A 26,892-nucleotide genomic window follows, 5' to 3' on the forward strand; every position below is an offset into this window, starting at 1 on the left:
CGTGTCAGAGCCTGGATTTGGATTTTGAATTTCTTCACCAACAGTCAGCAAAAATGCTTCTGCGACACTTACCAGAGTCTAAAAAGGTGTTCCAGAAGCCACCGGAGATGATCAGAGTACGAGGCATCAGGCATTTAAACCTGAGTCTTTACCAACAACAGACTGATTCTGGAAAAAGTTTGAATCAGCTTATGTCCTCTGCTTCTCAGTCGCCTGTTTTTGCTAAATAAAATAAACTCACTGGTCCCTGAAAATAACCATGTCTTAAGATTGCCAACATTTTCCACTACCAGAGATTTTTGCAGCTGTCTACCTGTATGACATTTTACCTAAAATGAGCCTTTTTCAGACCTTCTTCATGCCTATTTTTAGATGCCAGCATTTCCAGAGAGATTTGCACTGCATTTTTATAAAAAAAAATAAAAAAAACACCCTGCAATAATACTTACACACACTAAGCTATTTAAACTTTTACCTATCTCCATGTGAATGTGACTCAAACACCAGAAATATCAGAGCATGTAATGTGTAAGTTTACAGGGTTTTTTGCCCCTACAACACTATACATAATGTGATAAGCATGATATTTGTTCACTGCTCTGGCGAGACGAACAGACGCTGTTGCTGATAATGCAGACACTCCTGACTGAGCCGTAAATACAGACGCAATGTGGTGACTGCAATTCAAAAAAGATTTTCAAATTCATTTTTGAGCACAGCCACCACTTTTAAAACAAATTTGATCAAATGTGACTGCTGATCGTGTACTTGTCTCTTTCCATTATCCAGATAGGAGCTTGGCCTTGTTAGCCTGAAAAAACTGCCAAGTAGCACGACTTGCTTCGTGAAAGACTTTTCTAAGGTCTGCTAATACTTGTCAACAATCCTTTTGGAACTCAGACAACATCAAAATAACTATTGTGCAACTGTAAATACCACTGCCCAAACACTCACAATTAGTGAAATAGGATCCTGCTTGTCATATTTACGCCAGGGTATTGTTTTATACCTCCTAATTCCTGTGGAAAGCAGTGTCATTCTGTCAACATATAACAGTGTAAACCTAATTGTCACTTCAGAACTAATACAGCATCCTTTTGGTATGACAGGATTCTGTAATCAGGATCAAGCAAGTTTATTGTGTGGGGATTTTACGCTTTCGTTTGTTTGTTTGCGGCACAAAATGAGATAGCTGGGTAATGCACGTCCACATTTAACAGTCTACCTTACTAATCTGGCTCAAAGAATTTCTCTATATACAGCATCCAATTGCAAAAAAGCACTATTTTGGTCATTTCTGTGGCTCATACTAAGGGCTGTAACTTCACCAAATATGCATTGTCAGTCTAATCCCTGGCCCAGGGCGTTATTTAGCACTGACATGTCTCAACTACTCAAGGAGAACGGATCCTTTGAGACTTCAGTAACTCTAAGACGGACTCACCTTGTGAAATTGCTCCCTGTATCATAGCTTCTGGCAGCAGAGGTGAGGTGTGGCATTGGTCTATTGTTCCCTGCACATTAGCACCGAGCACAAATCTCTAACTTGCAATAACATCTATCTGTATCAACGCCTTACAGGCCCTGTCACATGTCCCTGCAGAGAGAAAAGACCAAAGAATTGGAAGTGACACACGGGAACAAAACTGTCCTGCTTCAGAATAATTGGCTTTTCATAGTCAAGGAGGGCCTAAACTTTATTGTAGGGTTACTTCCACCACACGAGCACTTCATATGCGGATCATTCGCAGAGCGGATACGGAGTAGAACTTATCTTTTGATTGGCTACACCTGCGATGGACCTCTATAGTCGAAGTGAGACACAGAATGCACATAATTTCATTGATTATTATAAACGGCCAGTGTCTCAGGATGCTCTCTACAAATGGTCCACATGTAGTATGTTAGACATAGAGAAGATGTTAGGGGTACGTTCTGAAATCAAAACCCAAAAATAATATATGAGTAAGACTACAAATCTTCTCAAATGTAACACACTGAACCTTTTAAAACACACTGCAGTTGACATAGTTAAAGACATGTAACTGGTAGTTTAAATGAGAGTGAACTGTTTGTTTTCGTCTCACCAATTATACAGTGGGGTGTAGCAGTCTGCTGTGTGCACTGAAGCTACACCAGCTTTGGCTGTGATTTGTCTCTGTTTTACACATTGGTCTAATGTAAAAGCAACCTAATCAAAGCAGCCAGCGTTGCTAAATGCACTGAGTTGATGGATCTCAAATGGCTTAAGTCATTGAAATATTATAAATCTCCAGCTATCAACTAAACTTAATAAGCCATGTGAAATGTCTGTATTTACTTAACCAAGAGCTACGCATAATATACACTGTAAATATAATTTTCCTGTGAAATTCTATTAGTTACCATGATGCCACCACATTTTTCGAAGTTGGATAATGCAGATAATGTTCAAATTTGATAAAGTTTTTTCCTCTCGAGCTACAGTGCAGCTGAACAAAATGGTGAAGTAGTCATGCTTGATAGCAAACGCTGCACAGCAGGGCAGGTGTAACATCTATTGAGACAGTGCTTGTCAGTTTATCTAACAGCATCTGAAATCCTCTGACGGCAGACTCAAGGATGTGCAGCAGCAGCTGATAATTTATGTAGCGTTTTCCACAAAAAGAAGAAAAAAACTGCAAGCTGACACTCATCAGTCCAAGTTTTACACAGTCCCGGTCAAGATCATTTTAGCTGGATTTACTAGTAGTGGAGCTAAAATGTAAGGTCGCCACTCTCACGAATACCAACTGCAGGAAAGTGCATTTAAATTTAAAACCTGGTGTTGAAAAAGCCTAAAGTGATAAGAGTTGGCTGGTGATAATTTGGCTGCTGTATCTCATTCAATGCAGAGTTATTTCAGCAATGAATTCTGTTACTTTGTTTCTGCTTTACTTAACTATTTGCCATATGAAACATTGCCTTCATAAAGTGCTGGTGAAATGTTTTCCAAGTCACAAACTGATACATCAAGACGGCTGCACAATTATTTCCCCTCGATAGTCTTTCATTTCTGCACACCAAAGCTGCCAACAGCACACGATAATAGTCTCTTCCATATCTCCTCGAGCAGTAGCCACACTCCCCTCTGAGTCGAACGTCCAGTGTGTGCAGTGCAAAGTGTATTTTTGTGTGTGAATGCAAGCCCGTGTTTATCTCTGCACTGCCTTTGGTTCCCTTTGATTTCCCTTAAGTCTTATGTCTTTTGTCATGTTCTGGTCTTCTGAATGCTTGCTTATGGGTGTCATTTGTTTTCTCCCCCTGCCCTGCTCCCTCCCTGCCTCCCCCACCCCAATTCTTCTTTATTTGCATGCTGTTCCTCCTGTTCCACACCTCCCTCCACAACTGCCATGTCCTCTCCTTGTGTGCTCAGACACTGCGCCCAGCACTGAACCTGCAGCTCATGGTTGGTATCTCTACTTTCCTCCTTATGTCTCTCTTGCTCTCTCTTTTTTTTTTAACTTGTATATTTGTCTTTGCAGCATGCCTGCTTTTACTGTTACACAACAGACATTATTGTGCCAGGCTGCCCAGCCTGGAAATGTCAGCTTTGTGCTGTGTGTCAGGTTTATGTTGGCCATACTGAAGCAGGTACCAGTCAGGCTGCATTTTACTTTAATTGCAGTTATGCTGTCAAATATATATAAAAACCCTTCTAATTCTTCTTACTTCAGCTGCACTTGCAAAATGGTTTCACCAACTAACCAATTACAGTGTTTCCCTGAAGGTGCCACAGAGGAATATCACCCACACTGAGGCCAGGGCTGATTATATCTGCAACATTAGATGATGCTGTGTGTTGGGGCAAAAATAGACCTAATTTAGTTGTTTTCATTTACTTGAATGAAGATGATACACATCATTTTCCAATTTCACCTAATTTGCAGCCTTTTTTCATAATTTCGTGCCTCCAGTTTCATAATTTGTGGGACCAAATTCATGAAGGCGTTATCACGAGCTTTCTGTTAAGCATGTGTTCGTTTTGCAGAAATTTGAATCGCACTTCACAGACTTCTAATGACCATCTTAGAGGGCTGAAGAACAAAAAAAAGAGCAGCAGGCCTCTGCTGACCTGTTTATGGTAATTAATTTTGTTGAATAATTTTATGATGGTTTCAGTCAAACTGAAAATGAGTCAATAAGACAAACAGCTGTTAAAATGTTGTCAAACCAACATTTCTTTTCTGTTTTCAACAGCATATTTGTATGAAACACATACAGTACTGTGCAAAAGTCTTGACTCACTGCTTATTTCTTTACACAAGCATGAAAGTCAATATTTGGTATGACCACCAGGAATAGTTTTCCAGTCTTCTTTGTTTGGGATCATTGTCCGGCAGAAAAAAGACGTGGCTCCCGCTGAGACACTTTCCAGATGGTGTTGCACAGTGTATCAAAATCTGACGGTACTTTTATGCATTCACAATTCCATCCGTTTTGACAAGATCTCCTCCACCAGACTATGACAGAGCCTCCAGCGTGTTTCCTAGATGGCTGTAGACACTCACAGCCACAGTTTGAACCAGAAATTTCCAATTTGGGTTCATCACTCCAATGCCACTGATTTTCACTCCATGTCTTCTGTAAACTGGCATCCCTCAGCCTTTTCTGCCTGTTTTTTTTTTTTCCTAAGAATGGCTTCTTGACAGGCTCCCTTCCACTGAGACATTTTCTGATGGCTTCAGTGAAACGGAGATGGATCAGCTGAAGAGCCAGATGCATCTCTTACATCCTGTGTCAGGTCTTTCTTTGATGTATTCCCTATTTTTAACGGGAATAACTTTCAGATGCTGTTTGTCTGCAGTAGATAGCTTGCCAAGTTTCCTCAGATTTTGTTTAACAACACACTGCACGCCATGCTGGGATTATGACAATATTTCAGCTAATATTTATTTGGGAATCAACTTGTTGGTGCTGATTTATGCCTGCCAAACTCTGTTGTCTTTGGCCTTTTGCATAGATTCTACAAAAGAATGCAAACAAATTAATGCTGTCAGCGTTAATCTTGCTAAAATGACGTTAACCGCATTAAGGCAGCAAATTTTGTTAGCGAGTTAGCGCAGATCGCCCCGTGTGTGGGGATGCACGGCCCTAACGCTTTAACGAGCTAACCGCGCTGACACTGTGCAGTCCCACGCACGGGGCGATCCGCGATAACTCGCTAACGGAGATTTAATGCGGTTATGGCGTTAATGTCATTTTAACAAGATTAGCGCTGACAGCGCTAGAAAAAATGTGTTTTTGTTATTTTAGGCTCAAAGTGCAGCACGGTGGCACGGTGGTTAGCACTGTTGCCTCACAGCAAGAAGGTCCTGAGTTCAATTCCACCATCAGGCCGGGGTCTTTCTGTGTGGAGTTTGCATGTTCTCCCCGTGTTTGCGTGGGTTCTCTCCGGGTACTCCGGCTTCCTCTCACCGTCCAAAGACATGCAGCTTGTGGGGATAGGTTAATTGGATAATCCAAATTGTCACTAGGTGTGAATGTGCGAGTGAATGTGAGTGTGAATGGTTGTCTGTCCCTATGTGTTAGCCCTGCGACAGACTGGCGACCTGTCCAGGGTGTACCCCGCCTTTCGCCCTATGACAGCTGGGATAGGCTCCAGCGCCCCCCGCGACCCTGAAAAGGATAAGCGGAAGCGAATGGATGGATGGATGGATGGATGGATAGGCTCAAAGTTTGAAATTGCTTAAAGAGACAAGTTAAACTGGCTCTTTGCTGAGTTATCTGTTGTGTTTAAAGACTAAACAAGTTAATTCCTTGAGTGTGGTGCTATTCTTCTGCATGAATGATTATGTTAAATGCCTTAAAAAACAAGAACAACATTCCTGTTAAAATGCCTTGTTACAAGGACTGGACTGAAAAGTGAAGAAGCAGCCAATGTTCAATGAAAGACCTCCAGAAGCTTGGAGATTAAACACGCAAGACCATTTCTAAACAATGACAAGAAAGTCTGTTTCCTTATATGATGGAATGAATTGTGGTTCAAGAGTTTTTCACTGTAAGAAGTGTTAAGTTGAATCAGTGCAGCGGTATCAGTATGAATATTATAGTAACTGTATTCAAATTAAGAAGGGGATTTCCTACATAAAGGCAGCCATATTAGATGAGGCATTCAAAGATCCGTTCTTGCCTGTAGTGGTCGATAATCCAGCAGCTGTCAGACAGGAGGTTTTCAGGAAAATATTGATTTAATTTTCATGAGTGTTGGGTCAGGGGTCGAAAGGTCAGAACTCTGTGTTGAACTAATCCAAACTTTATATCCCAAAGGGAGTTATGACCAGATTTCCTGTATTGGTTTGTGCCAAGTAACAACCTACAGCATACAGGGAAAAAAAAAGGAATTTCACCTTTAGCTGTAATTCTAAACGTTTCTGGGAGAACTTGACGAATTTAATTACTATCGTTTGCTATTTTGATGTATTGCACACCCCAAAGGAAGCAGAGGCTAATCTATATCAGAGCTGGTGCTCTTTTATGTTTCAGTTATGGATTTAATTAGTGAAAAGTAGGCCGACTGTCGGATTTCGCCACATCTGAATGCATAGTCATTGACATCAAGGTCTATAATTGCTTAACATTCTGCATTAATCGCGATATCTCACATATTTTTGTAAAATGTTGTCTAATGTGACCATGATGTAGTCAGATTTTTCCAGGTGGGATTGGGGGAAGATGAAGAGCCTCCCGACTCGTTGGTGTCCTCTCTCAGCAGCAGTGAGGTCTGCTTCCTCTATATGATGCTGAACACTTGTGTTGAAGAGACCACAGATGCTTTGTCCTCCTTTTTCAAAGATGTGTTTTTAACATTTATGAGTTTTTGAATGGTTGCCCCAGATGTTCATCCGAGACCGCAGTCAGTTTTTAGATGTTTGCAATTAACTGCAGTAGTGCATCATTAATATAAGATTTGTTTACTGGTAGTTTTACATTAAGCATTAAAAATCACTTCAGCAGCTTCAATTTAGTCATTTTTCTGATTTAAAATAAATGAACAGAGGAGTCTAAAATTATCAATGTGTATGAATTTTAAGTTTAAGCAGAGGTCAAAAGTTTCCTCCAATATTTATTCCTTCTCACAAGCCTGAAATAAAAGAAACCACCCTGTAAATGATCTGCATGGATTCCTGCCTAACCTCGAAAATCTTTTTTTTAATGTAAGTTAAGTTTTTAAGTATATTTGTCAGCAAGTGAAATATATGTATATATATAAATGTACCAAGGAGATGCCACCACTGCTGTTGTATGCAAAGGCGAGAGGACTGAGTGGGCTGAGGTCTCTGTCCAGACAAGTGAAGTCCTAGAAACAGCTCTCAAACTCAGGGTCATGGGGAGGGTGAGAGGGATAAACAACAGTTTATGCTCACATTTACACCTAAGGCCACTTTAGAAACACCAGTGATCCCTAACATGTACTGTATGTATGTGGACAGTGGGATAAACCCACTCAGAGAGAACCCACACAGGCACAAGGAGAACATGCTAACTAACCTAGCCCAAGCTGTGAGACCACCACTGTGCCGCCCCTAAAGTTTAATCACTTGTTTTTAAATCAGATTTCACTGCTGATTCTCTAGTTTTTATGTCCAGGCGACCGTTAAAATTAAACTTTATTTAGGTAATGCTTCAAAATAATTGCCCAAAAACATGGCAGGGGCCATTTCAAGATGGCAGCCAAGTGGCGAGGCACGCTTTACGCCTTCGGCTGATCCAGCATGCCACAAGAGTGCTAACGGGCACTAGACAGAACGATCATATTTCACCCATATTGGCTTTTTGTCAAATGTAGAATTGAATTTAAAATCATTCTTCTCACATAAAGGTCTGGAATGAGCAAAAAACCCAGCTATTATTGGACCAGAGAAATTCACTCGCAGACTGCAGGTTCTCAGAGTTTCCAAAGACAGAACAGAAGGCTTCTTCACTGTGGAACCGGCTCCCAGTTTAGGAGAAAGATACCCTCTGTAGTTCTAAGATTAGGTTTAAAAATTTCCTTTTTGATAAAGCTTACATTTAGAGCTAGATATGAGCATTTGTTCTTCACTCCCTCCTCTTCCTGTTAAAACAGGGTTCTTCTTTCCCCCAGTCACCAAGTGCTGCTTGAAGGAGATTATCTGATTGTCAAAGTTCTCAAGGGTTATCTTTCCTAAAGTGACTTTAGGCATTTGAAGGCATCTGAATTGGCACTGTATAAATAAACTGTTTAAAATTTAATTGAACCGACTCTGTATTTTTATGCCTTGAAGATATCTCAGGGGCTCTCCATTTAAAATCGGAAGCCCGGTATGTACTAGTAGCATTCATATTGCATGACAAAAGTTTTCTGTTGCTGCTGCTGAGCATTACTTCTGTATCTCCCAAAGAACTTTAAGCTTACCATCGATTCTGCTGTGCGGTGCTTACAGCACCTGAAAATGCTCCCCTCATCTTTGCAGAGCTTTCAGTTCATTGTTTAGCTGTCACACCTGCAACTGTAACTGTTTTTGGTTCACTCTCAGCACTCTTGCCCACTGCAGCAGCAGGCAGAGTGTTTCTTTTATTTTGTTTTTAAGGAAAAAAGCTCTAAAAATACACTGTAGCAGCTAGCTGGTGAACAGAGCGAAAGAGTCTGAGGATCCCCTCAAGAGCTGGTATATACTAAATATAGAGACACAAAAGTTATATGTCAAATTATAATTTTTTTCATTTTTAAAGGTAAAACCAGGTGAAACCGAGGACATTGTGTGTTTTGCAATGAGACTAGCCCAGTTCAGCATTTAGCTGGAGGTATTTGTTGTATCCATATTAGTCTTGTTCAGATGAATGCTCCTGAGGATCACATTTTTTGTGCCTCTGCAAAATCCCAAATTAAACCCTTGCTTGTGTTTTTTCTACCTTACAACTCTTCAACAGTTCAAAACTCTGACCGATTTAATTTGCTAATTAATGCTAGCTAGCTAACCACCCATGTGGGTGTCCAATGTATTTTCAATGCACGTCGGAAAACAGTGATTCGCTTTAAAATGACGTGAATTTCAGTGACTATAGAAACTGATGAGTCAGCAAATGCAGATAATAACAGCGACGATGAATCTCCAGGAGACAGCGTTACAGTAGGCTATAAATAATAAAATTGAAATGAAATAAGATAAGATAAGATAAGATAACCTTTATTAGTCCCACACGTGGGAAATTTGTTTTGTCACAGCAGGAAGTGGACAGTGCAAAAGTTATGAGGCAAAAATTAGAATACAATAAGAATAAATACAGTACACAGCTGTACAGAATAGAATAAAATAAAATACTATATACAGTAGAATAAAATAAAATAAATATACAATAAGATAAAAATAGAATACAAATACAAATACTATATACAACTGAGTAAAAATACAACGATGACAGAAAGGATTATTGCACTTAGTATTAAATAACAGCCAAATGTAGTCTAGCTGTTGCATAATTTTCTTCTCTTTACTTATCAAAAGATAAATTTCACCAAGGCCTGATGCAGCTGTAAACTCAGCTTCATCTTTTGAAAAAAAAAAGGAAAGAAAAATTGGATAAGCTTGATATAATTAAGCCCCATTCAGCTGCATTTACAATGCTGAATATCATTCATATTTTTCACTAAACGGATATATGAAAGGTTGAACTAGTCTTTTACGCTCCACATTGTTGATAGTTTGCATGTGTGTGTGTTTGCGTGCGAGTGAATGAGAGATGAATTGTAAGACACTTGTGGAGAAGTGCTATGTGAATGTATCCAGCTGGCAAACGAGACACCAGGTTACTGCAAGAAAGGGAGGAAATTAGAGCGTCCACAGAGCCTGCAGCTACTGCACAACCTGTACCTATTGGCCATTGTTTATTTCTCTGCTTCATCTGTCATCAAAAATCACTCAACCTCCCCTCTATGACCCCAGTAATAAAAATGAGTGACACATTGCTTTATTGCCATAAACACACCCCGTGTTGCAGGTGTGCATACAAAAACCGAAGCGTGGAAAAGGCAAGGATAGTTTTGTACATTTATAGGCAGGTTGTAGGGCCAGGTAGGCTATGCTCTGTCTGAGCAGGACTAGCCCCTCTTTATGTAGGACTTCACAGGACGAATATGTCTTGTCCCTCGTGTTGAGACAGCGTTGCACCTTTTTATTGGTTCTCAAATTGTTATAGTGCAGGACAGACCGTTTTAGAAAGTCTGGCTTGTTTCCAGAGAAGCAGAGAAGGCCATCATCTTGGGTCAAGTGCAGATTAACCTGTCACAGTCTTTTGCAGCTTCCGCTACATCCAGCGGGGAAAATTACGAGTCACCACGGAGCCACAGGCTATGCAGATTTAAGCAGAGTGTGATGAAAGCTAACACAAAGAAAAAGAAATGCAGCGACTGTACTCTTGAAGGCCGATGGATGGTGATTCTTTTTTCCCCCACCAGTTATGTTTTTTTAGTTTCGCACGTGGACGAACGTGACATAAAGAAGCATGTGATCAAACAGACATCTGCCAATCTGTTAGCGAGGGAATTCAAGTTTTTTTTTCTTTGCCTTCACGTGCTAAACATCAAACATGCTTATGCGTGTTTCGGGTGTAAGTTTGACTTACGTGCTACTACTGAGAGTCCTAAGAGTCCTATATTTAGTTTCTTGGCATCTAGTCGGCGTAGCCTTTAGCCTAACAGCTGCAACTTGAGCTTTTGTTAAGAATAACTTCATCTGGACAAATAAGCTGAACCTGGCCTGCATGACTCACACAGCATGCTCAAATTTACAGGTTTGTCAAATATTGTCAACACTGCTAAATCACTTTCTTTGCATCGCTAAATCACTTCAGAAAGCCAAGTGAAACGCACTTGTTGCTCCCTTCAAGCGCTCCCTCCAAAATCAAGAATTTTGGTGACTCCTAGTAACACGATAAAAAAAAAAGTGATAATTCATGCTCATATTTCCAGGCGTAGTTTGTAACACCAAGTCAGACCCTGCTTTTTAACAGCCTCTGACTCTGTCCGCACTGACCGCCTCACTCCTTACAACCTCTCAAATGCAGTTGCCATGGCGATGTCCCGCTTTTCGTGACTGAAAGAGAAAGGAAGCCGAGACACTGCTGAACTGGAAGGCTCTTCCCAAGATTGTCCATTTCCCTGTAAAATGGGCTAGGTACAGGGGAGGAGGCGTGGAGTGCAGGAGGGAACAAATTAAACATGCAGCAGAGAACAGAAGAGGCTTTGAGATGAGCTACCAGTGGACTGGAGAAGTGGGTGTTGAAACGTTTTGTTCTTATAAATTAAGCTTTAGCTGAGAAATGAGAGAGCCAGGAACTGGAAAAACTCAGACATAATGACTGACTTTATTATGCATGTGGATAAACTCGGCTGCACTTCTGGCTCTGCGAAGTTGTTGTGGTAAGAAGTCATTTCACTCGTGAGACCCGCAGAGTTGGAGCCGCTCATGTGAAACAAAAACTATAAAAAGAGTTATATAAAGACTTGACTAAAGTGATACCAACTCATTTTGCAGGACAGCACAAACAATTTCAAAGCTCCAACCAAAATTCTGTTCGAGCAAAAGAAACGGCTCCATAAACAACAGAGGAGTTCAGTCAGGTTTGAAGCAAACTTGATGGATATTTTAGAGTCCAAACACAATCATACATGATTATATTCGCGGTTCATTCACATTTCTGAGGGTGTATAATGAAAAGAGGTTTATTCATCTCCTTCATGGCCACTTTTTCCCTCAAAGTGAGCAAAGTAATTGATTTATTTCAATATATTTTCCAGAATTGCACCCATGGACGCCACATTTAAAAACCGGTCTGTTTCTTTCTGGAGGATTTCTTTTCATCATGTAACCTGCATGATGTAAATCAACTCTGCGCGTGCAGTTTGTTTCTTAGAAATGCACAAAAGCTGCCAACAGTTCAGAGGCAGCTTTTTGCTGTTAGATGTTCCAGCAGCATTTCTTCTTCTCATCTCACTTCCATCTCCTCACTCTTAATGAAAGGGCATGCTGGTGGAGGATGTCAGTTGCTTTTGCTGATGGCTAGGTGCACTCACTAATTTCCAATCCGGAGAGGTGAGCACGTCTGGAAAGGACACACCTGCCAACACGGCTGTCAGCAAGCATGTGAGAGTAGTGGGATAATTGAGCTGCGCTCAGAGACCTAATAGTGGAGAGGAATACAGCAGTATAATGGCCACTCTGCTCACAGTGGGATTGCAGCAGGTGAACCAGAGAACTTTTCTCTTTAATCCAAGGACTAAGCTGTCACATTTGAATGTCATTAAAGAGACAAGACATTCATTAAATGACAAGGACACGGTGTGCCAGATTACTCTGGTACTGATGTCCAACAAATGTAGTGATTGTGACTTCAGAATTTGATCGCTACAGTATCCGGCAGCTAGCTGTGGGAATTCTTTTCCTTAAAGAGCGGCTTCTGTCTGCTGCGCGTTTGATCCGCGGGCTCCACGTATGTTCGTTTGTCGTGAACGTGGAAATCATTTGGACAGACATGTGTATTAAACTCTGGCAGAATTCCAAATCTTTTGACATGAGGAACAGGTCGGTGCAAAGCTCAGACAGCCGCGCACAGATGATCTTGGGTTGACTGACTATCAAAGCCACAGATGGCACTGCCAACATCACTGACTACTTAACATATTGGTAGGTGAAAGGGACACCGTGGCAGGTTTTTAACTGGCACAGCGTTGGTTTGATGATTGTTTTTGCTAAAAAAAAAAAAATGTTTTTTTAAAAGATCTGATACTGATAATGTGGTTTGTAATTAGAATTATTTTAAAAGTCAGATCTGAACAGATGGACTTCTGGAAAACATGCAATCTTTGATGTCAGGCAGAGAAAAACTTCCATATATCTGCTTAGAAGTCATGTTAACAAGATCTCTCTTAAAGCTTCACATCTCAACTTAATGCCATTAAAACAGGATATAGTTTTAGCTATTTCAGCGTGACTGTTGTGTTGCACAAAATGCAAGCTGTTATAGGAAGAGAAAGACCTTTGGTGGAACTGCAACATTATTGTCTATCTGTATTTAAATCACGACTGTATATGTAGAAGAAACTGGCAAAGTGCTGTCAACAAGATGTGATTGTCCTGAGAAGTATAGTGTAACCGTAGCTGTGCTGCTGGGATCTCTCTAGATTGAGTTTGCACCTGTACCAGTGTGGGTTCTCCTCAGGTACTCCCTCCCTCATGCCAAAGACATTCATATTTCCAAACTGGCTTTACAAGCTGTCTCCTAACTCTCACTCCATAGGAGTTTAAATAGGAAAAACAGTTCAAATATTTATTGACCAAGACTTAGACAGGCTCAATGGACTTACTTTTGTAATTTTCACTGTAAAATTAAATAATAATTCCCGTCCTCCAGGAACCATCTGAGTTGTCTCTCTAGCCCAGAATGGTTAGGCAAGGTAATCTGAAGCACATGTGGCAAAATCTTTCTGTCTGAGCTCAGACCTTGTGAGGACCTTGTGCTATTGTGATACACTGACTAAAGCTCATCGTCTCCTCTTTATGGAACTGTGAGTTTTGTCTCTATCAGAAATGGTAACAAAATTACAGTATTTTAAAGAGCACTTGTAGTATGAAAACTAATAAATGGATGTCATCTTACTTTTGACATTAATGTCTGAGAAGAACCAGAATGGCAAAGAACCAGTGCAGCAGCACAAGTAGTATACAGTCTTTTATTTCACGCACAGTGAAGTAATACATTTAACAGTGGTTCACACATGACTGTGCAGACTTACACAAGTAAATCAAGAATAGGTACAAACCAGTTGAATCAAGTCCTCTATTGCAAAGAGGCACATTGCAGGCGAGTTGCTCTCATTGGTGCAATGTGAGTCAGACTGATTGCAACGTGTTGGCAATCTCTCTGCATTTTTAAATCAGACGGCAGATATTTGCAAACCTTCATCATTCTGTCTGAGAGCGGTTGCAGCGGTTGTTTGGAGAGTGGTTGAGATCACCTGGCAAAACAGTGGCATGGTTGTGAGATCCCTGCGGGTGTCCTTAAACCAGGAGTTGGCAGCAGATCATTTCTTTTGGGCTTCAAGTAGAACGAGGAGCACGTGTCTTTGGCTCCTTACCGTGATCTTCAAGGGACGTTGCAGACTGGTGAGGCGTGATCAGTCTGCAACAATGTTTTGGTGTGTGGTACACGGCAAAATAACTTCCGAGACTCAGGGTTTCCCGACAGAACATCACACCTTAATATGATGATTAACGTACTTCACTTCACCTCTGGAGGATTTTATCTCTGGTGGGTTATCAAAATCCAGGTGAACATCTTTTTCTTGTTGTTTATTTTGTTTTTTAACTCTAAGTAAGTAAAAGTAAGAATTGCTTAAGTGTTAAGACTGAAGGACGCTGTAGTGATTTTAAGCAATGGACACTATGTAGCTGATCCACTGAGGAAGAAACGTTAACAATACAGATAATAAGGTAACGTTGTTTTTAAGAAATGTGGTGTTATTTGATCAAGCGAAGTCGCTCACAGACCTTCACTGCGAGTGCTTGTGTGTATGTTACAGATAGATGCATTTGTATTAGAGGCTGGCACTCAGTGGCTTGAACCTGCCTTTGGGGCTCTCTTCAAATGAGGCACATATGCTGCATTAATTAGTTTTAGGCACACAACTGAGTGTGACAGGTGACAAACAGCCCCCTCCCTCTATGTGACTTTAAAAAATGCATATCTACTTTTATAAGTCACCCTCCTTTCATGAAGGGAAAGTTAACCTCTAAGGTTCTGTCTGTCTTTCTGGCTTTTTATGATGAAATAAACAGCAAAGTGCTGAAATGCTTAAAGTGTAATCAGCGGTTATTCCTCTCACCTGTGACACAGATGTGATGCTTTCACTCTGCGTGGAGTGAAATCTTTAAGCAATGTCAATAAGTGCAACAACTTTAGAGGCAATTTTTGAGATATATAGCAATAGTTTTAGTACCCGTCAGTCATAAATATAAAGCAGGTGCCACTCGAGCCTCTTCTCGTTCCTGCATCAAAACATCGCATTCGTGTTTTCTTTTCCAAACTGAAGAATGTGAAAATACTGCATTAGGCCCGTGTGCACTGCTGTTTCAAATATTTTTTATTAAAATTATTTTTTTATCACTTGAAAATATCCATGCTATGTATTTTTTATCGTGTTGTTAATGTATGTGTTTTTGCTGCTTACACCATTAGGGCCACCAGATGTGCACACATCAGTGAGATTATTTCACACTAATCCAAACTGTCAATCTTCCCCATCTGTCGCCCAGGTCTGCTACCTGCTGAAGTGAGAACACCTGCAACACAGGATCAGCCTCACAGTAACTGCTACCACATCAAGCCCCTTTTAAACCTTTTGTAGGAAAAGTTTTGCATGTTCGCTATAGTAATAATATATAAAAAATAACATTAAACGTCAGCGTTATTACAGATGAAAACAATGATATTATCCAAGCTATCGTGTAATATGTCCGAGATTATTATTCCTCCTATTTCTGTTAACTGCATTTACATAATCAATGTACAAGTTTGAATCACCTGTTTATGTAAGGGGTAAGTAGTTCTTTTCTCATTGGGGGCTTGATTATAATAAACCATAATCTCAAAGTGGAGCTATTACACCTATTTCCAGCTACGTTATTTTACCCCTGAATTCTAATAGTGTAGTTTTGCATTATTACCATTAATAAAAGAATCCTTGTTCAGCACCTTATTTCATCCACAATATAAAACAAGCGTTTTACCTCATCTCCCTTTTAGGCCACACTTCCTTTAGGCAGATTTCCTTTGCATGGCCACCCCTTTAAAACAGAAGGTTTGAACAGCAGGCAGGTGGATCTGCTGTGCATACAGCCAGAACTCTGAGCCTGACAATGACGATATCAAGGATACCTCTCTATCGCATCATAAAGATCCAAAAGTTGATCTTTTTGATGCAAAATGAGCATTTAGGGTACTTTGAAGCCTTGCAGGGATAACTTGACCTCATAATTTGAAAATTTGGCTATGAAAAATATTATTGTTTCCCTTTAGGCCGTGTATGTTGTATTGTATAATGACCTGCTTGGACGTTATTAGACTATGCAGTTTGGGATTTGCATGTTCTCCTCATGTACTGAGTAGACACTCAGGCTTCCTTTTAGCACCTGTGTCACAGCTAAATGCATAAACACAGTGGGAGCTGTGTTTCCCTGCCTCTGTTTTCCACTGCAGCTGCTGTTTACTCTTTGGGTGAAGGGCTGGCTTGATAGTAAACTTGAGAAGAAAATGTTTTTTGAGAGAATGCAACAACTATGTGAAGAAATAGAAAGCTGCTCAGCACCAGATCTGATGTATGGAGATCATGTTCACTTATTATTAGTCCCAGTGCACCGAAATTAGTTGCAGTTCACCTAGAGGACACTCGATAGCTCTCAATGAATTGGAGTGAACGGAGCTAAGTGGCTTAAATAATTATTCACAGTTGGTCTGAGTGTGAATAATTATTTTTATTATACTCATATTCATTTTACTCAAGATAGCATTATGCTATTCTATATTCATATTGGTTAAGACATCCTCCCTTGATGGTTCCTGTTTCCAAGCAATAACTGCAATAGCATTTTCCAGTGTCATTAAGTAAGAACAGACATTTACATGCAGTATGTGTATAAAGAAGGGGAACTATAAATGCACATGTCAAATCTTGAAGCAGATGGGCTACAGCAGCAGAAAACCACTCCACATGCCACTCCTATCAGCTAAGAACAGGAAACTCAGATACAGTTCGCGCAGGCTCACCAAAATTGGACAAGAGAAGACCGGAAAAATGTACCGTGTCTGATGAGTCTTGATTTCTGCTGCAGCGTTCAGATGGTAGGGCCAGATTTTGGCGTAAACAACATGAAAGCTTGGATCCATCCTGCCTTGAATCAATAGGTCAGGCTGCTACTGGTGGTGTAATAGTGTGGGGGATATTTTCTTGGCACACTTTAAGCACCTTAGTGCAAATTGAGAATTGTTTTAATGCCACAGTCTACACGAGTATTGCTGCTGACCCTGTCCATCCCTTTATCGCCACAGTGTACCCGTCTTCTGATGGCTGCTTCCAGCTGGAAAACACATCATGCCATCATGAACATCATCAAACTGGTTTCTTGAACGTGACAATGAGTTTATTGTACTGAAATTTCCTCCAAAGTCACCTGATCTCAGTCTAATAGAGCACCTTTGGGATCTGGTGGAACAGGAGGTTTACATTTATTATTAAAAACCTGACAGTCATCTAAAACACAAGGATTAATTCTGCATAGACTTTAATATCGTTGTATAATTTGATGCCAGACCCTAAAATAGTTTCAGTACCCTACTAGTAGTTATTGACTTTACCTTTATTACTGTATCAGTAACATTAATATATTTATTTAGGCTAAGGGTAGCCCACAGATAAGCCTTTTGCTGCCTTCATGTGTCATCACAGTGAAAAAGCACATTATACAAGCCCACTGAAAGTGCCCCTCATTGGTTCTTTTTACTCGGCAGTGACTGTGCTGGTTGACAGTTCTGCAACCTTTGCCTAAATAATATGCAAATTAGGATCTTATCACAATGCAGATAAGCTATAAATGCTAAGGCCCATAGTCAGATGCCATTATCAGGACAACAATTCAGGACACATAGTGCATGTCACTAAACTGCAGAGCCACGAGATGCTGCAGTGACTACTGCTCATTAAACACACAGAGCAGACACGACCCTCCATAATTAGCACAAAATAACTTGTCTTTAGGTTCATGTATTTTTCCATGATAAAATATTTCTTGGATAGCATGTCAGTCGTTTATCTAGTATTCCGCTTTATTCGTAGAATAATGAATTATATTGAATTCATTTCTTAAGTGTTAATTTCCAGGAATGGATTGATACTCTCAGCTCCTAGCAGACTGAGAAAACAGGTGGTGCGCATGAAATGTGGTACAAAATAGGATCCCAAGGCATTTGACCTGCATGTTCCTTGTTTTTGAATGCTCTTATTACAATTTGCATGTAGGACTAGTGTTGCCATGACAGCAGCTGAGTCTTAAAACTTTCATCTGAGACAGTTGTACTCTTTTTGAGTTTGACTCATCCAGTATTGGCAAGGAGAACGCAGGCCGGCAGGCCGGGGAGCGAAAAGTTACAGTCTGACTGGATTTTGTAGGGAAACACCTTTATTCAGTGGTGTGGAACACATCTAAAATGAATATCTATTATTTAATATTCAAAAAATAAAAATGAGATCTGAGAGGAAATTGAAATTGATTATTAATAGCTGGTGAACAGCGCCTTCTTTCCTCCTTCCTTTTCTAAATGGAACGTGCAGCTCTCGCCCATGAGGTCTCTCCGAGGCTCTGGCCACTCTGTTGTGGCATTTTTCTTCGCTCGCTTGCTTCTCTTTCTCTCACTTGGCTTTCAGCGCAAGTGTTGGCACACAAAGTTAAAGTAAATGTTTTCCCAGTTTAATTCCACACTGTGCCAACCCGAGATCTGTCGTCGCAAGATCTTAAAACCCACCAATAGACGTTTGTTTACGACACATTCTTACTCCTATCACATGCTGACTCTTGCTCAGGGTCCATCCACCCATCCATCCGTCCATTTACTTATCCAATGCGGGGTCACAGTGTGGCTGGCGCCTATCCCAGCTGTCCCCTTTAGCATCATTTTCCATAGTACCAGCAGTGCTTCAGAACACTATTATGACAACTGAAGAAGCACAACAACCGAGTTTGCATTAGGAAGTGTGGTGTCACATGGCACCATCACATGACTAACCAGAAAAGGGATGTTTGAGTCTTATCTGAGCGTGATATTTCTACATTTTAATTTAACTTTTTTATTTTTTTACTTTTAAGTTTCTTTAGCTGTTTTCCTTAGTTTAGGGAACAAAAATTCTTATGTGTAGTAAAACATAATGGATGGATTAAAATATACTCGCGCATTATCGCCACATCCTTGGTTACCACATGTATTATGCCGTTCTATACACAAGATGTCATTTTGATGCTGGTCTTGATGCAACAGCAATGGGATAACAAAGGATCCTCTTTTAGGCCTCAGTAACATAGCAACCAAACCCTGATATCTCCTGATGATTGAGGAAAAATGTGCTTTCCCCAACCAGTTGTTGTGTGGTTGCCAGAGGTAAAAAGGGCGTAGCACCAAAACCCTCCTTGTGATGGCTTCAATCTCTAGCAGATTGCTGCAGTTGCCTGTAGACCACTGATAATCTCCCTCGATCTGGGGCTCCACGCAAGATCTCATCCCGTGGGGTCAAAATGATCATGAGAACGGTGAGCAAAGATCCCAGAACCACACGGGGGGACCTGGTGAATGACCTGCAGAGAGCTGGGACCAAAGTAACAAAGGTCACCATCAGTAACACACTACAACGGCAGGGAATCAAATCCCGCAGTGCCAGACGTGTTCTGCTGCTGAAGCCAGTGCATGTCCAGGCCCGTCTGAAGTTTGCCAGAGAGCACATGGATGATACAGCAGAGGATTGGGAGAATGTCATGTGGTCAGATGAAACCAAAGTAGAACTTTTTGGTATAAACTCAACTCGTCGTGTTTGGAGGAAGACGAATACTGAGTTGCATCCCAAGAACACCATACCTACTGTGAAGCATGGGGGTGGAAACATCATGCTATGGGGCTGTTTTTCTGCCAAGGGGACAGGACGACTGATCCGTGTTAAGGACAGAATGAATGGGGCCATGTATCGTGAGATTTTGAGCCAAAACCTCCTTCCATCAGTGAGAACTTTGAAGATGAAACGAGGCTGGGTCTTCCAACATGACAATGATCCAAAACACACCGCCCGGGCAACAAAGGAGTGGCTCCGTAAGAAGCATTTGAAAGTCCTGGAGTGGCCTAGCCAGTCTCCAGACCTCAACCCCATAGAAAATCTGTGGCGGGAGTTGAAAGTCCGTGTTGCTCGACGACAGCCCCAAAACATCACTGCTCTCGAGAAGATCTGCATGGAGGAATGGGCCAAAATACCAGCTACTGTGTGTGCAAACCTGGTAAAGACCTATAGTAAACGTTTGACCTCTGTTATTGCCAACAAAGGTTATGTTACAAAGTATTGAGTTGTATTTTTGTTATTGACCAAATACTTATTTTCCACCCTGATTTACGAATAAATTCTTTACAAATCCTACCATGTGGATTCATGGATTTTTTTTTTTTCACATTCTGTCTCTCACAGTTGAAGTGTACCTCTGGTGCAAATTACTGACCTCTGTCATCATTTTAGGTGGGGGAACTTGCACAATCGGTGGCTGACTAAATACTGTTTTGCCCCACTGTATATGTGACAGGTTCAGAGTGAGAACAGGTTGCAATCTTAGTATTTTATGCAAATTGGACAACCCCAGTATCTGAGATTATCCCTTGCCACTGGCTTTACTCACTTTGAGCAGCACTGATACAATTTCTGGCTACAGTGTGAGCTGCACTGTGTGTGAAATGCAGCACATTTTCATTCTCTTTTTCCTAACACCATCCATGCATGTAAGCCGGTCTGAATTTCCTTTGAGGTGAGGCTTGGATTAGAGGCCGACACCATACACTCAGCCTTGCTAAAGGATTTTATTATCATGGCAGGTTTTTGTCGGCGTTGCTACACCTCACAGAGATTGTGCCACAACATTGCTCCTCAAAGACATCCATAACAGCACCACGAAGCACGCATTAGGGACCGTGATAACAAAGAAATACAATGCTTGGCATCCATCTTTACCCAAAGTCTTGTGATTTTGTCTCTTGATTCTGCAGCGCTGTGCACAACATGCATTTTATGCATGTTTGAATAACTTTTAGCCAACCAAACATTACCAGCAAATGCACTGATGAGTTTTGGCTTTTGAAAAGAACCTCAAACTTTTTTCTTTCAATTTTTTAAAGAACTGTCCTTATTTTATTTTCATTTTTTTTGAAATGTAGAGTCAATGAGGTAAGCTATGAGGGATTTATGTAAACCCCTCATTTCTCAGTACAACCTTGACCAGAGAATGTACTAGAGTCTGTTTACTGCATGTATGTAAATGTAGCCATTGTCTTGGCTTCTTTTCTAGGATTAGCCCTTCATTTTCTTGGCACAGTTCCTTCACCCAGGGCTCTGTCTGCTGTGTACACAGATCCACACAAAGCCCCCGATGTCATTTCACTGATACTATTCTGTCTCACAACACCAGGATACACAGAGTCTCTTCTGTTGTTATTATCAATATGCCAAGAGCAGAGGAGACACAGGACTTGACTTCAGCGGTCCATTTATTTCAAGACCTGCTATTTCTGTGAATTTGACCTTGACAAGAGTTTTCTCTTTGGATCATTTACGCTGTTTTTTTTCCCTTTTGTTGCTTGTTTTTTTGGCATTTTCTTTATCATAAACATATCATTGAGTTATTTTGACCTTATCTCTGACAAAGTCAGAGATGTTTTTTAATTCAGTAGATGTGAAGTTCTAAAAAATACATCAAACACGAGTTTATGTGCACAGACCAGGCTTCTGGCCACCTTTCAACCACAAGCATAACTCTTCATGAGCTTTTCAACAGTCATTGGAATGGCCGAGGCTGGAGGCCGCTCAGTGACAGCGGGGTGGGAGGAGAGTGTTGGCGGAGGTTTGGCGGGGCAGGGGGGAGTTTGATAATCTCGTGTGAGAGAAGAACGAGCAGTCTGCTGGTTGGAAAGAAGCTCTACCAGCCCCCCCCCCAAAAAAAAAACAAAAAAAAAAAAACAGTGTCCCCATTAAAAGGACTGATGTGCATCTCTGCAACAAGCTGCAAACTCGTGTGGCCTTGGGAGCCATAGAGAGTCCTCACTGTGTTAGAATAAGTCACTCCTGAGACCACTAAAAGCCATTATTAGAAGGTGTTTATTGAGCTAGCCGTGGCCTAGATACAGCTTAATATCCTGAGAACAGTTATAGACCATAATTATATTACATTTTGGATGAAGACTGGCCATGATTAGATAAATGATGAATAGCTCCATCAGATAAAAAAAAAAGGTGCAAGGTTTCTAAGGAGATAATGCACTGTTGGCTTATTTTTGCAAGTATTTGGAACATTTCCTGTCCTTCTCGAGACGATATTGTTTGACACAGAAAATGGAATTCATTACACAGACAAAGGTTTACATTACACAAGAAACACCACGAAAAAGGAATACCAGCTTCTTTTGTTTCATTTTACTCTCCCACGCACATCTCTACCCTAGGTGTAAATTAGATGATATTTAGTCTCTGTTTAAACATTAAGCAAGTTTCTTTTTCAGATAGGTTTGAGCTTTCTATTTTAGAATTGCGCCTAGAAGTGTGTGCCAAGAAAGGGACTTTAAATTGAACAGTGGGAGTGTGTTATTTTCAGCAGATAACGCCCCAGTATAACTACTAATTACACCTTTCAGTCAAAAGAAATTAAAGAAAATAAATTGCACTATCGTTTGCTTTGTCTTTGTCTTTTATTTAAAAACTGTAAAACGATGTTCGGACTTGATTTCTGGAAACTGCACGACGCAGTTACACGACAGTTGAGCAGCATCAGGTGCAGCTGAGTGTAGAAATAATATGTTTTTGACTTCCAAAGGACAAATTTGAAAGCTTTGTAACCTGCCTGTGCACTTGTGTGATTCGTCTGGAAGTTGTTTGTGTTTTTAGGTCCTGATGGCAGCAGTACCAGAAACCCTGTCATGGTTGGGTAGTTTAGTTTCGATTACTGGCAAATTCCAATTTCAGCTTTTTGTCCACAACACAGCCCCTTTGATGACAGGTGTCACAACCACTACTATGTGAGTGTACCATTCTGCCACTGTTTAGAAGCGAAGGCAGGAAAGTTGCCTGTTGCCTGAAGTTATATCAGCATGTGAGATCAGAGACAAAAAGGCACAAAAGTAGAATACCTGGTTACATGCTGGTAGGACAACATTTGCCATGTTGAATTCTTTGCATAGGTACTTGTTCAACGTCTGCACTGTGACTAGTGAAGCAAATACTATCTAAGTGCAGTGTTCTGTCATCCGATGGCTATAGTGCACACTTTGTCAAAGATACCTGAGCAGGAATGTGCAAATCTGTGATAAAATGATGGCTCTTGAGAAGTGTCGCAGCTTGTATCCTGATAGAATGGAACAGACAGTGACACATCTCACAGTGCCAGTTTCAAGATAGTGCAGGGCAACCTGCTTGCAAGTAGGAAAAGTCGGTGTTTGCACTGAATTTCTTTTGCTTGCACCGACCAATTGCAAGTAGTTACAATGACAAACTACCACCAGTCACCTGGTGGGAGGCAACTTGTCTCCAAACAGTCTCAGTGCAACTCAGAAAGACTGCAATCACTCTCAGCGAGATTACTGAATGTTTGCAGATAATCACCATTTATAAATAAAGGCATGTTTCCAACACATTGCAATCGATCTGAGACAGTTTGCAGCAATGAGCACAACTCTTCTGTGCAAAAGAGGACTTGGCCCAACTGGCTGTGTTCAGGTTATGTCCCTATATAGGATGCTGAACATGTGTGTCAGCAGCTACTTCACTATTTATGGAAAAATTTTGGAATTTTTTGTGTCAGTTCTTGGAGGTTCTTGCTGGAATCTGAATGTATGCCTTTATTTGTCAGTTGCAGTTGCCCACAACCGAGATGGCAGACCTTGCCGACCGTACATACAAAACAAAAACATCACATTGGGGAGACAGGTCAGGCTAGGTAGCAAGGGAAAAAACCATCAAAATGTGTAACACAAAAGGATAATTCAGGAATGCACAGATATCAACACACCCTCACACAATAAAACACAGACAAGCAACATGGGAGAATATGCCAGTGTGTACAGCTGGATCTGGGACCGCTGCAATCTTCGATTGCGCCTCCAGCTGATCCGCTGTCCACATCGGATGGGAGGTAAGCATGAGAGGAGGCGTTGGATTCAGGGGAGGGAGGGTCATAGTGAGGGTGTATCAGTATCAGTGTACATGTTTCGTGTGTGTGTGTGTGTGTGTGTGTGTGTGTGTGTGTGTATCCCAGTTAAGTGTCACCACGCCCAATTAAGCGAAGGTCAACAGTCTCCAGTGGACCCAGGTGGCCTTGAAGGAGGGACAAAGAATTCTGTCAACAATTCTGTTATCATGGAGAATTTTTGTTCTTCCAGTCAGCTTCGACCTTGGCAGGCCTTCAGCTGGCGCCAGTGGGATAGCCACATAAGTGAAGATGGCGAATGTTTGGGTTTAGTGCGAACAACTGCATCAGATTTTTACAGTTGGTCTAATGTCCATCACTGGTCACCAATTCTCTCAATTCCCATTCTTCTTCTCCAAGATCTTATCCATAGTGCATTCAAAACACAGCCTGAGTACTCGCAGCCCTGCCAATCGTCTATCATGGCGGCCAGCCTTATGGGATTTTGAACAGCTGTAGCCGCTTCTTTTTCTTCGATAAGCCAGGTCCGAGCCATCTCCAGTCAGCCAGAACTCTGTGTGCCATCTTTTTGGCACCTGTCTTTTATTTTGGTAGAAATAAGGAAAACAGTTCTATTTGGGCTAGAAAAGGGCTACTAGAAAGAAATAGGCACTTTTCTTTTGAATGAGGTTATACCCAGCCAGTGTGCAATGCCCTCGAGATGTCTTCACCATGGTGGAGTTATCTTTTTTGTGGTACTGGCCCAACTTTTATAGACTTTGCTTCTATTCTCAAGTGTTCATCACTACAGTGTTCCCTCAGATCCCTTTGCCAGTAAAATAGTGAGAGTGATGGTGCTATTCAAGAAATTTGAATAGCAGAAAAGATCTTTGTCTGAAATGTGCTGCCTACACCAGTAGGCATCAGAACATTTCTTCTGTCCATTATGTCGGTGTGGAATAGGTAATGTCCCTGGGAGTGCCATCAGGCTTTTCAGTTGGTAGTGGAATAAATGAAAATATAAAGGTTATATTGTAGGTGTGTTCGATCCATTATTTTTGGATTCCTGCCCATACAAAGGAATAAAAGTCAGGATATCTCAGGCTCTGCTGTGTCGATTTTGACCATTGTATTTTTATTTCTGTGTCTTTCAAACTTGCCGACAAGCCTTCTAACTTTGTTGAAGTACTCTTTGAACATCACAATATATGCGGTTTAGCTCCTCCAGCAGTCTTTTAGGTTTTTTTTTCATTTACTATAGCATACATCAAAAGTAATGAGGACTTTTGAATCACAAACATGCTGCAGAGTCAGCCGAGGTCATTAAAGCCAAAGAAGTCTCCGAATCGTTGCTAAAATCAAACGTCAGAAAAACTTCATGACAGTCTTAATAATCATTTCAATTTCAACTTTACACGACCCCGTAGCTACTTTCTTTTTCTACTCTGTATTTCTAATGGTGCTGCTGTCTTTTTAAAATGACACCCCTTTTTTTGACATTTCGAAAAAGACTCAATAAATCTTAGGCCAAGTCACTCTGTATGTAAGCAGTGTGGTTCGCTACCCAAGAGGCAAAGGATTTAACTGACATTTTTAAATAGGTTCAATGAATGGGTTCATTGGGACTTTAATTACATTCACTCTTTAACCGAGAGTGTTGTTGGCAATGGAAGTGGATCTTGACAAGCCAATGTGCTCTTATGACACCCCACCCACATAGTACTGCTGTTATTCTGATTGCCCCTCTATCTACAAGCAGTATGGGCACACCAGTGAAATCACTAATGCTTAATTAGCAGATTAGAAGATCCAATTAGGAGATCTCCTCTGTCTCAAATCAAGCCTCTGTCAACACGCCCTATGAAATGAGATAGTTCACATCTCCAAATAAGGTGGATGTTTCTAAAATGACCACGCTTGATTGACAGTTGCATTCTCGGCTTAGCCCTTCGGACACCTTGTTTGATAAACCATCCTCGATGAACCATTCATAATTATATTCTGAAGTGACAGCACAGTACATAACCTCTAAACATAAAGTAGTACTCCAGCTTTTTCCCCATGATGTTTGGTGGCTCTGCTGGCTGTTCCGTTCTGAGATGAATGTTTCTTTTTCAGAATGTGCTGCAGCAACCAAGTAAAGCTACATTAAACCCTTTAATAACCCATTTGGCCTCATCAACACACTAAACAGCTTCACCAGTGATTTAAAAGATTCTGCAGGTTTTATTAGTGGTGCTGCTGCAGTATAGGAGCTAAACTGAAGGACAGCAGCTGAGTTCGCTTCTGACTCCCTAACCTTTTCTCTCAATGTATTTTTATTGTAGAATTATCTAATAAGAGCTTTTTTCCTGGTATCAAAACCATAGAAAGGAACAACCATCTCTGTGTTAATGGCTATCCTGTGTGGGAAATTTGAACACTGTTTTCAGTTGTAACCCCAGCAATATATATCTAATGGATCAGAGGCATTAGAAGAGAGAGACATGACACTCAAAGATTGTTTAATCGATAAGTAAACAAGAATTTTATAAAGGCAAACACTGCAATTGTTTCATCTGCACAGACAAAGAGCCAGCTGTGTTGGTGACAGCCATATGTCTCTGTTTTATGGCTGTTTGTTAAGATATGAGTAGGTGTACTTTATATTTCTTTGTTCTGCATATTTCTTTACTGACAAGTGGCCAGTTCGTTACAAGGCTAAGGCAGAAAGAGAAACTGAACTGGATAAGCAGAAGATGATGGATGGATGGATGGATGGATGGATGGATGGATGGATGGATGGATGGATGGATGGATGGATGGATGGATGGATGGGTGGATGGATGCTGCTGAAGCTGTAGCATTGTTTAAGCGGCACATATGTAGTATAAGTATAAGTTGCAGGGAAATACAGGATTTAAACCTTATCTTGAGCACTGGCCCTCGAGGCATTACTATGACTGGATTT

The 26,892-nt window shown here is 40.9% G+C and overlaps 1 protein-coding gene across 6 annotated transcripts in view; it reads left to right on the plus strand.

The window, feature by feature from the left end:
• The window catches only part of cadm1a (cell adhesion molecule 1a), a 465,861-nt gene that overhangs the window by 423,989 nt on the left and 14,980 nt on the right, over positions 1 to 26,892 (plus strand). For 4 of the 6 annotated variants that reach the window (XM_026182491.2, XM_026182490.2, XM_080307312.1 and 1 more), the window contains one exon: positions 3,395 to 3,427. The exons of the other annotated variants lie outside the window; for them this stretch is intronic. In XM_026182491.2, the coding sequence (XP_026038276.1) occupies positions 3,395 to 3,427 (33 nt within the window). The remainder of the gene's footprint in view (positions 1 to 3,394; positions 3,428 to 26,892) is intronic. 6 annotated transcript variants of the gene reach the window in all.

The sequence above is a fragment of the Astatotilapia calliptera genome, chromosome 10 (genome assembly GCF_964374335.1).
Source record: "Astatotilapia calliptera chromosome 10, fAstCal68.1, whole genome shotgun sequence".
Classification (NCBI taxonomy): domain Eukaryota; kingdom Metazoa; phylum Chordata; class Actinopteri; order Cichliformes; family Cichlidae; genus Astatotilapia; species Astatotilapia calliptera.